The following is a 19,055-nucleotide window of genomic DNA, read 5'->3' on the forward strand; positions in this document are numbered from 1 at the left end:
GAAGGTGATTTGCATGAACCTACCAGTAAGTTATTTAGTTAATATTTTTTCACTTGGACAGTACTTCAAATTAAGAAAAATTGGTTTGAGAAAGTATTTTATAGTGGGTTTAGGTTTTGGCCTATGACTTGCAGTTTCAAGGCTTTTGTTAGTTCAATATAAACACTATATATGTTATTGAATCATTTTAGCAAGTAGATTAAACTGTAAAATTGTGTATGGACTATTTGTGGCCTTGTGATACTTTTCTCATTCTATTCAGGTCTCTTTCATATTATTTGTTTTCAGCCACATTTGTTGTTTTTTTATAGGAATATTAGTCAAATATTTAGTCTTGAATCAAAGTGCCATATTGCTGTATTATATATGTAATAATAGTGCTATATTTTTATGGTATGGGAAATGAATGGGGAATTTTGGATGAATATGATGAATATAGATTATAATAAATGCCATGATCAGTTTTCTTAACTACAACAATACTCACAAGAGCACCAGATGTTTCCATCCACTGTCAACAACACCATTTGATTCAGATTTTTTATGGATATATTACTTCATGTTTTTTTCAATTCATAATCAAGATGAATTATTACTGATGTAATTTTTTTTGGCTACTATGATGATAAAGCTAGGTTTTCGGTCTGTTGCTGGGTTATAAACTGAAATTCAAAGGTCATTACTGATATGGACCTGGTGATGAAGAAATTAGCGAATGTTTCAGAAATTGCTGAAAGATTTGGATTTTGTTTGTAGTTATGTATATAGTCTTGATTATGAAATACTTATAGAGGAATATTACATCTTAATCATTGGAATAGAGACAAAAGTCGTCAGGAAATGTTCATGAACAACAATCTAGGACATTTGTTAGATTGTATTCGTTTTCTCCTAATCAGAAAAAAATCCCAAAACAACTTGTTTCGTTCATGGTACTTTGCAAGGATTCTTTTTTTAACACAGAAAATAATCTTTGCTTCTAGATGCTACTAAGATTTTCTTATGTTAAGAATCAAGTGAAAAGTCTTTCTACAGTCCAAAGGTCTTATTTGGATAATAAGATCTTTACAGTCCAATGCTATTTTGTGTAGGATGTTTAGTAACAATTTCAAACTGAAAAGACTGATTGAAACAAATCAGGTATCTGAAATCGTCATCCCTATTTCTACAGCAAGCTAACCAGAGCTTGTAGTGCCTCCAGCGGAACATTAAAAAATGAAGAACCTTTGACATCAAGGGTTGGTTTTCTTGAACATTTCCCTAGATTTGATGTTCTCAGACATATTCCCAGGTTGTGACTCAGAAATGGCAGTGTGTATAAGAATTTGTTTGGGATTTGGATTTGGAGACCTCAGTGCTGAATGTGTATTGTTAATGGACTTACTTGTGTGTGTTGTAGACTAATATATAGTTACCTTGGTAGAAATTCCAGTTTCATTGTGCACTAAATTGACATCAAAGAGTTGACTTGGCCACAGGTGGATATATTCAATATCATCCCTTTACACAGTATCATCTTACATTTTACTCTCTTTTCTCCCCTTGTTCCAAAAGCATGCTCATCTTTTCAGTTTCATGAATTTATTGAAGTAGGGACACTCTGTTTGCAGCCTTATTTTGAAAAAAATAAAATGATATTTTAATTTTATAAGTACGAATGATGGGGAGCAGTTCTCAAGTTGTACAGTAGTTGTCAGAATCTGATATAAGCGCTTGATAGGCAAACTGTTTGAATTTGAGTTCTTTAATTTGCATTAAAAAAGCTTCAAAATTACAAATTGTTTTCTTACACAGTTTTTTTGTGCAAAATATTTGAAAGAATATTGATCAGATGTGTGTTTTAGTATGTATTAATGTGGACTAGCATATTTGATAATCTTAAAACTTTTACATAAGAAAAGAAAATACATTTTGGTGTGATATTTATTCTTTTACCTGAAAAATTCCTAATGAAAAGTTTTATTTTAGCCCTCATCATTCTAATTTCTTATTTAGCATTGAATATAATGTTTATTTTTTGCTTTCATGAAATTTCAATTAATAATTGTTGGGGAAAGCTGGATTAATATGTAACAGATATGTTTTGAGCAGTGATGTGTAAAGGATGAGGTGCATGATATTTTGAGAATGGTATGATTGTAAATAGTGTACAATGACATGGTCATTCCTAGCCTTAATGTATGCCATCTTTTGTTGTCCCCGTCTGGTGGAAAGTGTGTGATATTTTGAGTTGGGCATTACGGAGATGTGATATGAGCAAAGCCATCATGGTCATAAGCAAAGGTTGGGGAATAAAACTGAAAAAGGTGTAAAAAGAAAAACAGAACATATTTATGGAACTAATCAGCTTACTAACATAGTTTAAAGTTGATGATGACTTATGATTAACTTGATTTAAGTAACATTTTCAATAATAACAAATTCAATAAGAAATACATATGTTTGAGTGCTTTTTCTCTATGTAAAAATTACTTTACAAATAAGTGAAAGGGGCTGACATTTTGTGATGTATACCAAAATCAGCTGCCTTATAACTTGATTGTAAAGCCTAAAGAGCTACACCAAAGGGAGACAACTATGATGGTCCTTTGCCTAGCATTCTACTCCAAACAGCTCCCCAGGCAGCAGATGTACAGGCTATTTTGTAAGGTTAACTCAATGGTTCAATAGCACAGGGCAGATGGAGAATATTGCACATTTCTCATACAGCACACTGTTAACACAAAATGCAGTATACAGTGACAATGTAGTCCTTCAAATGTCTACCAAAGAACTATTTTAGCAATCACATCCCAGTGCCAACACTGTCCTGAATACGTTAGTTTTATAATCAGCTGAAAGTTTTTTGCATGCACTGATTGAACGATGCTGGTTGCTAGGTATTTAGTGTAGGACAACAACAGGCCACCTTTCCACAAACTGCAACAATTATATGTGCATGAACACCTATTTATGGAAAGCTTTCATACTATCATAGTGGTACAGCTTTCATAATTCTATGTTAATGTGTAGGCTTTATGACATTTGAAGCATTTGGTTTCCTGCTGATTTAAGCAAAGTCCCATCACATTTTTTTAAGTGGGAGTCTCCAGCTAAGACAAACAGTCTTGTTTTAGTGACAGAAAATGCAAGTTCCTCATCACTGCATTTTAACAGCAATGTGTTGGGTTTCTAGTTGTGAGAGTGAAATGTGCAGTATCCTCAGATTACCATGTTTGACTGTGTTTGAGATGTAGGTGTGCAACAAGGATGCATACTTGCTCTTTGGCTATTTCAGTGAGATATTATGATTTTATGATTTTAAATTAGAAGGCACTGTTTCTTAGTAAATGTAGTAGGATCTTCATGGTAATATTTTTTTTTAAAAAATGCATTGTGTCAGTAAATGTAGGTCATCTTAAATTTCACCTACAATGGAAACAATACAAAACACTGGAATCATATTATGTGATTGCTGAAAATGAGCTCTTTGTTACAAAACTAATGCTAAAAATGGGATACCAACCATTTTTTTCTCAGAACTGATATATATGAAAACTGATTTTAACAAATACTGATGTTTTGATATTCCTGTTTATCATTATGAAGTTTTGTAACACAGTATCATAATTTCTCAATGGATATGTTCAACTTATGACAATCATGCATATGAATACTGTACCCGCAAGCGTTACTGTAGTATCTGTGGATTAGAACAGATTCCTCTATGGTATGGACAAGAGAGTGATTTGTACTGAGACTCAGTAGCCAGCTTGTTAATCTGTATATGGAGTGTCAGTTTACTTTATATCAATGTGGTATTTACTGTTACAGGCATATTATATGACACTAGCTGCTAGTCATCAAGTGTGGTTTATACTGATTCTTGTTTCTACTGATAAAGGTGTTAATCCTCTTCCAGGAATATGTTTAAGGGCTGTTTATGGTGAGAAGGGTTGCATGTTTAATACTAACATAACTTTGTACAGTTGGATCCAAGACCCTATGGCGTCAAAAGACCATAGTGATTTGATTATAACTTCCAAAAATGCATTTAAGGCTGTTTATGGTGACGTTAATGGGTACATGTTTACCACTAACATAAATTTTTTAAACTGGGTCTAATATCTTGTTCCATAACGAGGTCATAGTGATACAATTATGGTAGGACCATGCAAAGTAATGGGACTAGTGATCATCTTAGTGTTGAGACAGCTATGTGGATATAGGCCCAGGACCTGTTTATTGATAAGATCTTTTCACTTTGACCTGTAAATCTATTGAAAAAAATAGGAGTCATGACATTTGTAGCCTTATGATTTGCTTGATAAACTCTTTGGCTTCCAAAAATACCTTAGCCTAATGACTGTCTTCAGTCTGTGTGAAACCATACTTATTACCAATTTCTGGAGAGTTTTATTGAAAAGGAACCTGTTCGTAACTGTGATTGAATACTATCTCAGTCTCAGTTCTGCATTTATTGATTTCCAGAATGATGCTGTATTCCTAAAACCTGTCTTTAATAAGCCAGTCAAGACTCGATTATTTACAGACTGCCGCCATGTATCTGGACTATTGTTGAGTGTGCCGTAAAACTAAACTCTCTCCCTCATTCGTTAAAAAACCAATTAGTGAATGCATAAAACACAATTGGTCTGCAAAAATGTTTTTGATGAAGAGATATGTGTCCTGTTTCATATCAGGTGATGATTAGCAGTGTGTTCATGCCATGAGTATGAAACTGATATTATTAAAATCTATGCACATCATTGTAAAATAGCACAACATCATACGTCACTTTAACCACCATGATAGTCCACCTGTAGAACTCCTCCCATCAGAGGTCGACTTGTAACATCCTTGGCCCCCCCAAATTATTATTCGTTTTTTGGCCCAACGACACTAAGACACAGGTTTTTTCAGAAAGATCGTTTTTCTTGCCGTAAACGTTTTTTGTGTTTGAAAGATGCAGGTCGCCGTCTGCTGTGTCATGCCCATGAACTGCACTGTCAGTCTGAACTGCACTAAACAACACCAGAACGCCTTATAATCTCACCCACACACAACCTATATAGGAAGGCATAGAGGGTCACATGCTGTTTGTCCTATCGTTTTAGGAAAAACAGGTAAAACATTTTGAAAAGATGAAAATTGTGTCAAAAATAATGACAAATACCAGAAACATAATACTTTGAGGGGTGGCCTTAGCTTCATTGTTAATGTCTCAGGATGGGTTAGTGTATTGTTTATGCATTGTATTATTTCTTGTAACTTGCAAAGACCCTGGTTCCTGGATTTCAATCCAGGTCCAGACTCTGAGGATGAAATATCCCGGTTGTACAGATAAACACCATCTTAGGGTGGACGTTTTTTCAAGCATTTATCATTGACTTGTACTTAAAGACACATGGCTGTGTCAGTTTCATATCAGATGCTGCTGCATCTTGGCATCCATGCAGGGATATTCATGCTTTCTGTAAATATACTTTTTGATGGACGGATATTTATTTTCTCTGTCAATTGTACAGAAAGGAGATATGTTGGTTGTGGAATCCTACCAAAGAATGTGGTGAGAGCTCGTTGGATGACCTGGAGTTGGGTGTTGATACAAGGAATATAGAATGGCTTTGATAAAGCTATCTCTTCATCCCATGCAGTATATGAATTGCGAGTTATAACCTGCCAGAGAATAGCTGATTCAATATTGCTGTCACCAATCTGACCGTTTCTCCAGAAGGTGGACATGGTCACGTTAAACTTTAACATCTCTTATAATCACTATCATGAACATGAGAGTGGATGTGTTTTGCTCAGGAGTTTGGTAGTATTGTATATTCATGTAGGTTAAAAAAAAATGCCAGATGTGTATAAAAGGTATTCTTTTGCAATATGGAATATGATATGTAATCTGCTGATTTACTTGTTTCATCAATAATTGCTGTTATTTTCTTTCCTTTTCTTGTAATTTATTTTTCACACAATCTATCATTTTGATGATCTCAATGGAAATATAAATTGTTAACATTTTGCGAATAATGTTGAAAAAATTGAAGGCTTTGTTATTGAATTTTTCAATGATTACAAAAAATAACGATGTATGTTGTATGACCTTAACACAATTTCTTAATTATGTCAGTCCTTTAGACAGATTCCTGTTTACTTTCCTGTCTTTATTGTTCTTGTACAAAAAATGTGCTGTTTGTTTTGTTTATTTGTGTTCAGAAGTGTTCCCATGGATAGAATTTATTTATTCCAGCTGTTTCTGTTAATGTCCTGATTGTCATGATTACTGCGTCGTGTCAAGTATTGTGTGAAAAGTTGGTCATTGATGATTCACTCCCAAAATTAAATGAAGAAAGGTCAGTTGTGAATTCCAGGTTTTCTGTAATAAATATATATAATATGTATCTGTGATATCTATTCTATCAGTTTAGTCCTTAACTACAGCTATTGATGGAATGGTAGGAAACATGCTTATAGCGAGTAAACCAGATTTGTTGTCAATGCCATGATTTCCTTGTGCATAATGAGACTATCACCCAACATTAGATTGAACTGGTCAGCTTTCGCCTCTGGAACTTGGATGAGTGGTGGACTAGCCCAGTAGTTCTAGCATTAGCTTGTCACACGAGGGGCTTGAGATTGATTCCCCTCATTTGAGTATGTTTGTGTAGATCCTCAAATACATATGGATTCTGACAACCCTTGACCATACGGAATAGGTAGTAAGACCTGTTTTTCTTCAACTTTGTTTTGAAGTCAGAAGAGTTTGGAATATTTTTTTATGTATACCCTGTGCCATGTAATCAAGGGGATAAACAGAACCCATGTTTCCAATGCAGTGTCCACCATGTTTTCACCATTTTACCAGTAACCAGTAACTCTCTAGTCATTCAGTTGACAGCAGCTTAAGGCAAGCGATGATCTTCCCACTCTTAGCTGTAGGTCTCTGAATGAAATCTCTGTGTTATCATGATCTTTTGGTCTTTGATCTGTTGGAATTCTTGCCTGATGACAGATTTGGTTTTTCGAGTGAAGTAATTCTTTATGTCCATTCTGAAAGAAACCACTGTGGTAAGCTGATTATGAAGTCAATAGGAATTTGTGTTGATATTGAATTTGTAAAGAAAACTTTCATTAGCTTGCATGTTGCTGCTTTTGTTGGCTTGTAATTTTTTGGACACATGTAGGATTGTTTGGTTGAATAAACATACCTGACCAAGTTGTGTTTGTTTTTGTTTGATAAATAATAAAAATCCAGTCATGTGTATTATTCATAATGTATCAGATCAGATCTTTTTCCAAAATGTGATGCGTCATGACATGAAGATATGGTGGAGTCTGAACTCATTCACTATTTAGGGTCTTATTTCTTGATACTTGAGCATTCCAGTGAGCACATCTGATTCCAGTAATTTGAAAACAAAATCAAACATCCAGTTACAATTATTCACCATTTTGGGTCTCAGTTCTTGATACGTGAGCTTTCCAATCAGCACATCTGATTCCAGTAATTTGAAAACACAATCAAACATCCAGTTACAAATATTCACCATTTTGGGTCTTAGTTCTTGATACATAAGCTCTCCAATCTGCACATCTGATTCCAGTAATTTGAAAACAAAGTCAAACATCCAGTTACAAATGTAAATAAATAAGGCTGTTCCTATGTATTGTGAAAATGTATGCTCACAACTACTGTATGAAGTGAATCATCAACAGGAATGTAGCTTCACTGTCTTGTTCATTCTCTTTCCACAGAGGTTACTTGTGATATCTTCCTATGAACCTCTGTTCTAATACGGCTTTTTCATGTTGCAAGTGTTCAAGATTCGTGATTGGTTGCCATCTGATTTGGTTGTGTAATCAGCAACATTCTTTCAAAAGTAATCATTCGTAAGGACTCAGTAATTTCCTTATGCATCGGGAAAACTAGAACCTCTTCCCCAACAAGAAAAGCAAATGTTTCTTTCAGAGAGAGCACATCCATGAAATGGTGATTCAATGGCATCTCCATCGCCCTCGTTGACAACAAACAAGCTAGCTATTAAACTTGTGTGTCACATCAACACAAGTCGCCAACTTGCTTAGGTTAGTCAAGCTGGATGTAGGTCGATGTATCACGCATTCTGATTGGATAGAAAGAAGGGAGATGCTTTGAGTTGCGATTATTTGCCGCTAGGGGATTTTATGAGAACCAGCAAATATGGCTGTATTAGAAAAGATGTTTGTAGGAAGATATGACCAGTAACCTCTGTGGGAAGAGAATGTTTCTTGTTATAAAGTGTGTATTTGTTTTCCTTCAGATCAAAATTTCAGTCCTTAATGCTCACTCTAAATTTACTGTAACTTGTGATGACTACGACAACGAACCACATGACTATTACTTGCAGTGGTCAGATGAACTTAAACTAACTTTAGTTATGAAACTGCACTTATCTGGAATACCACACCAGTGAACCACTCACTCACTCACTCGTAAAAACACAAACCATTGTAAGCACTTATGTTTGAGCATTCCTGCACTATGAGGACATAGAGGTTATGAGATTTCTCATTTGCGGGTGCTGTTAGTAACACCAATTTTATGCTCATTAATTTCATTTGAAGCTGACAGTTTACTCTCTTCATACACATTGCACATGAGGTTTCTGTTATTGTGTAACAAAGCATTTATTTCATTGAAATATGAAGGGTGAATAGTTCATGCATTGTATAGTGTAACTTTGCTGACAAATGGGAGCCATTCTTTTAATTCACAGTGTTAAAGTATCCACAGTGAAACAAGATCTCTGGGTATTGTATGGAAATGTACTCGTCAAATGATCTGTTTTGTTTTTGAATCATGGTTCTGGTATGCACAAATGTACAGAATGAATGGAGAGAGCATGATATATGTATATAATGAGAATACCAAGCATACAGTTGTAGATATGTAACAAGTAGGTTCTGAAATAATAACACAACACAGATCTTCTCCGAAGAAATAGTAACACAAGACGGATCTTCTCCAAAGAAATAATAACATAACACGGATCTTCTCTCCGTGTTAAAGATACTTGTTATATATATATAAATATGTAATGTACAGTGCATCATGAGTAATCTGTTATTTCACCCAGAAGACATGATTACTGTCCACACATTCACTGATTCATGCAACCTCTTTTTGAGCTGCAAGTATTTCTTGTGGATGTCGTTTGTCAAAAGGGGCTTTTTGAAAATACCATATGCATGGTTACTGTACTACACCATTTCAGTAATTTACACGATCTTCATATTACCAGCAAGTACCTGTAAAATGAATTGATTGAGGTCCCTTGGACCCAAAATTTGTAAGTCAAGGTAAAACCCTGTGAACGTGTACTGATATCACTTCAAAAGTGTTAGGGTAGGACATAACATGATGCGCAGGATTATTGAAAAGTAAGCCCGCTTCCCGCAGGAAATGCCCAAGGGCCGAAGACCCACAGGCATTTCCAAGGTAAGAGTGCTTACTTTTCAGTAATGCCCTCAGGTCATGTTATATCCAATATTTAAACCAACCGAAGATACATACTTTAGATATAATTTCAATATTTGGTATTCCCTGATCTACTCGGATGAGACTGGCAGCTGACACTTTGTCTTGTATACACAATGCTGATGCTCAGCATGCACTATCCATCTCATTATCTTCACAGTTGTCCTTTGACCGAATGGATAGAACCGCCAAGCCAATAAATGAAGGGCTATGGGTTACGGTGTCACTGTATAATAAGTATAGAGTCTTATACAATATGTGTGTCACTGTATAATAAGTGTAGAGTCTTATACAATGGGTGTGTCACTGTGTATAGGAAGTATAGAGTCTTATACAAGGGTGTGTCACTGTGTATAGGAAGTATAGAGTCTTATACAATGGGTGTATCACTGTGTGTAATAAGTTTAGACTCTTATACAAGGGGTGTGTCACTATGTATATTAAGTATAGAGTCTTATACAATGGGTGTGTCACAGTGTATAAAAAGTATAGAACTTTGTTCTCATTTGATATTTAACTTAGACACAAGATAAATCTCCATATCAAACCCATGGTAACTTATATCATACAAGGGTGTGTCACTGTGTATAGGAAGTATAGAGTCTTATACAGTGGGTGTGTCACTGTGTATAGGAAGTATAGAGTCTTATACAATGGGTGTGTCACTGTGTATAGGAAGTATAGAGTCTTATGCGATAGGTGTGTCACTGTGTATAGGAAGTATAGAGCCTAATATACAATGGGTGTGTCACTGTTTATGGGAGGCAAAGAACTTTATACCAGGGATGTGTCACTGTGTATAAGAAGTACAGATCCTTGTACAATGGGTGTGTGTGTGTGTATAAGAAGTACAGAGACTTTTACAAGGGGTGTGTCACTGTATAGGAAGTATAGAACCTCATGCAATGAGTGTGTCATGGTTTATCAGAGGCAAGGAGCCTTATACAAGGGATATATCACTGTGTATGGGAGGTATAGAGCCTTACACAAGGGGTGTATCACTGTATGTAGAGTCTTTGTTTAATACAGTGGGCATGTCACTGTTTGTGGGAAGCATAGAGAATCATACAATGAGTCTGTCACTATGTATAGGAAGTTTAGAGCCTTATACAAGAGTTGTGTCACTGTGTATGACACCAACAGTGAGCCATACAGTGGTGATTTATATTCCAGGTGGAGATTCTGGTTGGTCCAGACAAGGGCAAGCAAGGACTCATTAACTGTATCATCAAGGAGAGGAACTGGTGCTTTGTAGAGGGTCTCAACTGTGTAGGTTCAACATTATCACCTGTCTCAGTCATGAAATAATGTTTTCAGCACACCTGTGAACAAAAATTGTAATAATAAATGCATTTATAGAGCGCAGCGATTCGCAAATATGATGTGCTCTGTGTGCTAAATGTCTTATGAACCAGAAGTTTCACCAGTGTGAGCAGAAATATCTCTGCCATTTCAGATAGGGCCCCTTAGTAAGATAGTACTGTTCAGTTTTGTTCTCAGTGTTTGCAGATTTTATTCTACGGACCAGAATTTGTAGGTTCAGATTACCGACACTGGATGTCAGGAAACAGATTCTAGGTTTCTTTGGTCAAAAGCCACAGAAAGCAAATAACATGTTTCGATAAATAATTGGTGAGTAGATTGTGTAGTTTTATGTGATTCTCTATTGCTGGCAGTCATACAGGTGGCTGAATAAGTCCGCAACCAGTCCAGGCACTCTCGTCAAGGAAGAGAAACCACTCCTGGTGACCACAGAAGTAGCACTTATTGACCCTGCAGATAAGTAAGTTGTCATCCGTCTTGCAACATTTCATTAAGGCTTGTCCGTACCCATTAGGTTTGATAAGGCTTCTTCACTCAAACATACCCGTGTCCTCATTATATTTCTGTCCCTAGAAGATTTGGGTTACAATTATTTTCAGGCACTTACCAAGACCAGTTTGGGTTGGTAAGGCTTGTTAGTTAAATATTGGAAGGCCTATATAGCTGCTTAAGCTTTCATGATTAGCCTTCCTGATGAATCCTGCAGGACACGGTCTGTAACTTTGCATTTCAGCAGTGACCTTTAGCCTATGCAGATTCCTGGTTAGAATAGGTCTCCTTGCCAGATATGCTTGCTGATCATTTGAGGTAACTAAATGGGTCAGGATCTGGCTTGGTCCCTTGCATGTCATACTCTTTTCACATATTGCTTACGATATCAATTACTTGTCTAGTCTAGAATTAATTGCTGACAAGCAACTGTTGTGAAGTGAGACTATGAAGGTTCAGATTAGAATATTGATCTTCAGTAACCCATGCTCAAAAACTTCTTAATACCTGTTAGTAAAACTTTCTAGATATGTGTGGCAGACCCCAAAGTGGTGCCTTTTGGTTTTTAAAGGTTTTTGTGATGTATTAATGTCTTGGTTTCTATAGAAACGTTTCGGACTTAGTCTCAAAATGGATGGGTGGGCTTCGTTCCCAGAGCACAACTCGAAAACCATTTGATATCTTTCAACAGATCTTGGCAGATATATGAGACAGATCTTGAAATTGTGACTTTGCTGGTTACAGATATATCTCATTTATAATTTTAATTAATTCCATGGTAACAATTCAAACTTAGTCTAAAAAAACAATGAGTAACTCTCAGATTATTTGTCCTTTCAAACATGTGGGGGCCAGGGGGATATGTCATCTTCGGATGACTCTTGTTCTCATATGCATTGGCATTGGCTAGTGGTATGCTCGCAAAAGGGAATATACCCTACTGTTTTTGAAAGTTATATCAGTTGTGTAGCTGTGTGCAGGTGTTTTAGGGAAGCAAGGTGCTCTAGTCCTCTGTGCAGAGTTGCATTCCTAAAATGTTCCAGGAACCCATGATCATATATAGATTGGATTCTGGCTCACCCTAAATGTGTTTCTTTGTGAACATGGTAATCATTTTTGTGTATTTCGCCAAACGAAAGTGAAAAACAGTTAGGACATTTGAAGTTCTGATGAAATCTGTGACTACAGACTGGGGCAGTAACCATCTCATTGACTGAAGCATGCTGTCTTATTTCCAGTAAAGCAACGGACATAGAGTGGCGGTACACGGAGGAGGGTGTCCGGGTACGAGTCTCCACTCGGACGGGGAGAGTCGTTCCTTTGTCAAAGACAGCAGAAGATGAATCCTACGACATGGTGCAGATTAGCTCATTTGTTGGTATGTTATCTTAACCTATTATCATGCTGTATTGTCATCCGTAAGAGGCGACTAACGGGATCGGGTGGTCAGGCTCGCTGACTTGGTTGACGCGTGTCATCGGTTCCCAATTGCGCAGATCGATGCTCATGTTGTTGATCACTGGATTGTCTGGTCCAGACTCGATTATTTACAGACCGCTGCCATATAGCTGTAATATTGCTGAGTGCGGCGTAAAAGTAAACTCACTCACTCACTCACTGTATTGTCATCATTTGGCAGATTTATTAATTTGTTATAGGGGAGGAGTCACTGGTGAGATAAAAGAGTGGGTTTGGGGAAAAATAGAAATGTAATGAAGAGGGGCCGCCAAAATTTATCACAACTCAGTGTGGGTTGATGAACACATGGCTGTTGTTTTTATAAACATGTTTATAAACTGGAATACTGTCTAAATACTGGTCAACTTCTTTTATTTCGTGAGTGCAATGTTTCAATACAGATTCTTCTTGTACCATTGTCAGGTAGGAATCTACAATTGAAACAAAATAAGTGAAATTGTTATCTGTAAATGTTGTTCATACTGTAATTCCCAACTTCTGAAACTATTACACTGGTTGGGTGTTGTGAGAATTTGTTACATACAATGGGATGCCATAAAGAACATACGGATCACCCTGTGATAAGTGGCCAATCCTTTTGTGGTTTTGTTTCAAACAATAGACCTTGTGGTTCAATCTAAGTATTGAAACTTGTAAGCATGTTTGATGCAATAATCATCAATATAAAATAACATTTTCTAGATTGTATACATTATCAGAAAATGTTGCTCCAACAAAAGAGGAGTTGTCATTGAGTAGAGCCACCGAACTAGCCTGTGTGTCCTGAGGATCCTGAAGATCTCCTGATCTCACTGCTACAGTTAAAGCATGTAGCATTATATGTTCATAGGAAAGTCTGTAGCAAGATATAGATTAAAAATTAGAAAGATATATGTACAGGTGTCCATCCCACTTTTTGTTTTGCAGAGACTGACAAGGACACAAAAGATAAAGAACTGAAGAAAATTACTTTCAAACCCAAATTATGCACATTTGAACAGGACATAATGGAAAAGATGGGTATTAAAGATGACAGGAAGCCAGCCAAGACATACTGGTATTGATGTGTTAGATTTAAATAAACTTATTTACACTTTTATATTTCTTTGTTTGTTTATGGTCCTCTGCCATGGATTGTCTTGATTTCCAGGGCCTAGAATCTGTCTTAGCGCTAAGATAGTCGTAATCTAATGTTAATGTATGGCTCTTACAGTTATCTTGGCACTAAGCTTCGAAAATAGAGACCAAGTTTCTCAAGTTGTACAATTTTGCACAAATCATGAAACATGACTGGAAATAGAAAAACAGACATTTTGTCAAGAAATATTTGTTGTTATCCCCCCTGGCATGTAATGCGGGGGGATATAGTCGACACCTTGTCTGTCCTCTGTCCGTCCATCCATAATCATTTTGTTTCCGGAGCATAACTCAGGAACCGTTCAATATTTTTAGACCAAACTTGATAGATATAATGATCTCAACCCATAGTTGTGCCTTTTGCTGTTTACAGAGTTTTGGCATTTTTATTTTTTTTGTTTTTCCATGGAACATTTTGGTGTTAGTCTTATGGTGGGGCAGGCTTGTTTCTGGAGCATAACTCAAAAACAATATTGTTTTGCAAAACTTGGTAGATATATGTGGCAGACCCCGAAGTCGTGCCTTTTGCTGTGTACAGGTTTTTGTGATTTATTATTTTCTCGGTTTCCATGGAAATGTTTCGGACTTAGTCTCAAAATGGAGGAATGGGCTTCGTTTCCGGAGCATAACTCAAAAACTGTCCAATATTTTTCTGCAAACCTTGGTAGATATACCAATCAGAAGCTGCAATGGTGCCTTTTGCTAGTTACAGGATTTTGTCATTTCTTAGTTTCTTGGTTTCCATGGAAATGATTCAGACTTTGTATCAAAAGTGAGAGGTGTGTTTCGTTTCCGGAGCAGAACTCAAAAACTTCTAAATATCTTTCAGCAAAACTTGGTAGATATGTGTGGCAGACCCTAAAGTGGTGCCTTTTGCTATTTACAGGTTTTTGTGACTTATTATTTTCTCAGTTTCCATGGAAATGTTTCGGACTTAGTCTCAAAATGGAGGAAGTGCTTCATTTCTGGAGCATAACTCAAAATCCGTTCAATATTTTGCTGCAAAACTTTGTAGATATATCAGTCAGAACCTGAAGTGGTGCCTTTTGCTATTAACAGGTTTTTGTGATTTATTATTTTCTTGGTTTCTATGGAAACATTTCAGACATAGTCTCAAAAGTGAGATGCATGTTTCGTTTCCGGAGCAGAACTCAAAAACTTCTAAATATCTTTCAGCAAAACTTGGTAGATATGTGTGGCAGACCCCAGAGTGGTGCCTTTTGCTATTTACAGGTTTTTGTGATTTATCATTTTCTTGGTTTCCATTTAAACATTTTGGACTTAGTCTCAAACTGGAGGTATGGGCTTCGTTTTGGGAACAGGACTCAAAAACCATTCAATATTTTTCAGCAAAACTTGGTATATATATATCAATCTGAACCTAAAGTGGTGCCTTTTACTATTTCCAGGTTTTAGTGATTTAGTTCATTTTCTCAGTTCCCATGGAAACGTTTTTGACTTACTCTCAAAAGTGAGAGGTGTCTTTCGTTTCCGGAGCAGAACTCAAAAACTTCTTAATATCTGTCAGTAAAACTTGGTAGATATGTGTGGCAGACCCCAAAGTGGTGCCTTTTGCTATTTCCTTTTTTATTTACGTATTATTTTCTTGGTTCCATGAACATGTTGCTGACTTCATTTCCAGAGCACAGCTCGAAAACCATTTCATATCTTTCAAAAGATTTTGACATATATGAGACAGATCTTGAAATGGTGACTTTTTCTGATCACAGATATATGGCATTTATACTTTGCATGAATTCCACGGAAACAATTCTAAGAACACAATAAGTAACTGCCGGATGATTTGTCCTTTCAAATATGTGGGGGCCGGGGGGATATGTCATCTTCTGATGACTCTTGTCTTCAGAGCCAACCTATTAAAATGCATCAGCTATCTTAGGTTACACTGAAACATAAACATGAAATTCTTTAATTATTTATCAACTGTGTTATGGTGAGCGTTTTTGTAACAGAAATACATAGTTAGTTCTTTTTCAACTACATAACTTCATCCAGACTTACACATTTATATGTAACAGCAATTATCAGTCATGACACAAATTCGAACCTTGTATTTTCCTACACTTTTTAGCTACAATTTCAGGTTTGTAAGAGGAACATTATTTCATGCTGACTGTAGGAGTTTGGTTTTAGGCCACTTTCAGTAATAATCCAGCATCATAATGGCCGGGGACACCAGAAATTCACACATTGTATCCCCTGTCTTTGGCATGACAAGCCAACACTTTAACCACTTGGCTTCCCATGACTGTAAGACAATCATGCTGACACTCCTAACAACAGTTTCCTCTTGAACATCATTCACTTCGTGCCAATTAAGAAGACACCCATAAGATGCAGTTGAAAATTCCACCCAGTTATGGAGATAAGTGTAGACCACGTTGGAATACTAAACAAAAATGGTCTGAGCCCTAGGGATGAAAACTGTGACATATCTGTGCCCCTTCCTGTCGCTCCAGAAAAAACGTGTGCAGTACATGAAGACATGATAAGACATGCGCCTACCAGCAGTGTTCCTTTTCAATGGAATGATTGTCTATGACATCATCTAATTGTTGACATACTTTGTCTATGATGCCCAATATGATTTCAACTGTCTCCCTTACACTAGGCTGCATAAAAATGTTAAAACTGACGAGTGCAGTAGGATGTTATTTTTCATTTTCAATAGAAAAAAATGAGACAACGGAGGAAGACATTTTTATCCCCCGCAACACGTTTTGCTGGGGATATTACAATGCACCCTGTCCGTCTGTCAATCCGTCTGTGCACGTAGCAGAACTTTAAAACCATTTAATATTTCTTCACCAAACTTGGCATATAGATAGATCTGGTTGTGTATTAGTACCTTTTGGTAGTTTGGGTATTCTAAATAAAATATTTTTCTTGTTTCCTTGGCAACAAGTGTGACATAGACTGAAACTGGAGGTAATGCGGGGGATATTGATGACTTTGTCTTCTTGTTATTTTTCTCTCGCAAATACAGCTTGGAAAGTTTAGCACATGTCAATGAGTTGTAGTTTAGTCACACTCATTCTTACAGACACTCATTCTTATAGTGAACAAATGGATGATCAGGATGCGGACAAGTCAAAATTATTTTTTTTAAATGGTAATAAAATATTGTTACGCACACAAGTAAAAGTGATGCGCCAATGCTCGAGAAACATTTATCCCTATAGGGTTGTGTCATGCATAGAAACAGTGTTAGAAAGACATACTGGTATACAAACCCTACCCTGATACTATATTTAGTGTCCAAGAAGGTTCATACTTGCAGTTGTCAGCAAAAATCTGACTACATCACATTGGTGTGTTGGCAAATTCCACTAAGGACAGGGCCAACTGGTGATTCAGTGTTTCCATTAATGCAGAAACCTGAATTTTTCATGCAAGCAAATATTTTGGGTGCCTGTTTTGGACGCATAGATTCTGATTTACTTAAATATGGAAAGAGCAATATATAGAAAAAGAATAAATTTTTGGTCTAACAAATTTTTGAGTCATGATTGTAATGAAAATTTGGACTACGAATTTACAATTTTATTTCTGCATGTACTCGTACAAAACCTCCCGCGAACATTGGAATTGACATTACAACCAATATTCTACATCAGGACAGTGAAGGTTAGAATTCGTATTCAGCAACACATGCTTCTACGAGGATTAGGTGGTGTCAAGTTCACTGACTTGGCTGGCACATATCCTAGTTGTGGAACATGAAGCCACTAATTTCATTTACTGAACTGATTGGTTCAGACCATTACTTCTCACCCTACAAAAAAATGTTCTTCCCCTCCTTTCAGTTCTTGCCCTGACTGGGTATCTGGTCTTTCCATAAAATAATTTTTGGAAATCCGAGCTACAACCTTCACCAGACCATCTATGGACATTTGTGGTAAAGTTACATCCAACTGGTTCTTGGCTGTTATGTTATTTTTGTATTTTTCCCTTGACTGGTGTGGCATCAAACAAACCATTAATCTTCATGTCTATGATAACGGAACACTCTTCACACCCTCCGGAGATGAGATCAGTCTAAGTTAACTTAGCCCCATCTCTTATTTGTTACACTCCTACTCTGGGTTTCAAAAAACCTAGGAGGTTGTGTCAGGTAACCTTTTGAGATTGACCAATCAGAGTACACCTTTACCAAATTGCGAAAGTGGACACTCGTACATACCTTTTGAACTTTTACCCACGCAAAGTTTTGTACCCGAACGATTCTGAAAGCAATTATCCCTACACTCACCTCTGGATGATGCACATGGAACATGCCACAAAGGTGAGTACACAGTTGCTGAAAATAGCGTTTTTGGCAATATTAAAGGATGTCAGCTTGCTGAAATATGAACTAATGGCAACCGTGTCAACAGAAACCAAAAAGCCTATATATTGCAGGTCAAATACCAGTGCGGATATTCGTTCGTTGAGAGATATGTGTCAGTGACTGGTGTATTTTGTTAGTCACACCGAACTCTAAAGTAGCCAATGTCAGATTGGTTAAATCTCACTTTTGATTGGACGATCATAGGTCGCTCAAAGGTTATCTGATGTGAACTTCTACTAGGTTTTGTTAGACTCTGTGTAGGAGTGTAAAGAACAACACTAAGGCTAAGTTTACTTAGACTGGAGATGAGATGTGATCATAAGGAGACATGTTTGATATCATATTACGTATTTCTTCACGTACATAACAATGCAGATTCATGTCTTAGTGTAACATTTTTGACAAGGCTTATGCTTTTCCTGTAGTGAGTAATTTGGAGTTGTGTCACTTTCAGCAAACTTCAAGCAATACCACTGGGGAACACCAGAAATGTACTGATCATGTTGTACCTATGTGGGAAGTTGAACACAGGCCATGGGTGCCTCTACCTATTGAGTAAATTCCAACTCTATGGATCTGTAGAGGTAGCCAGCTGATATGACAGGTGACAGTCTAACAAGTAGACTCCAAAGTCAACAGGCAGGATACCCAGACCTTGTGTTCTTTACGCACAAGCTATCAACTCTATCACTGCCAAAAAACAAATCTGTCAAGTAGTGCTGCAACGATTCACCAAGACCTAGATTTGATTCCATTTCGACTTTTGATGTATGACCCTTGATATGACCATTTCCA

The 19,055-nt window shown here is 36.7% G+C and overlaps 1 protein-coding gene across 1 annotated transcript in view; it reads left to right on the forward strand.

Moving 5' to 3' along the window:
- LOC137276995 (large ribosomal subunit protein uL24m-like) overlaps positions 1–13,869 on the forward strand; it is a 47,697-nt gene extending 33,828 nt beyond the window's left edge. The window contains exons 3-6 of the mRNA XM_067808651.1: positions 10,676–10,771; positions 11,179–11,285; positions 12,553–12,692; positions 13,700–13,869. Coding sequence (XP_067664752.1) covers positions 10,676–10,771; positions 11,179–11,285; positions 12,553–12,692; positions 13,700–13,836 — 480 coding nt within the window. The 3' untranslated portion in view covers positions 13,837–13,869. The remainder of the gene's footprint in view (positions 1–10,675; positions 10,772–11,178; positions 11,286–12,552; positions 12,693–13,699) is intronic.
- Positions 13,870–19,055: the final 5,186 nt, after the last annotated feature.

The sequence above is a fragment of the Haliotis asinina genome, chromosome 3 (assembly GCF_037392515.1).
Source record: "Haliotis asinina isolate JCU_RB_2024 chromosome 3, JCU_Hal_asi_v2, whole genome shotgun sequence".
Classification (NCBI taxonomy): domain Eukaryota; kingdom Metazoa; phylum Mollusca; class Gastropoda; order Lepetellida; family Haliotidae; genus Haliotis; species Haliotis asinina.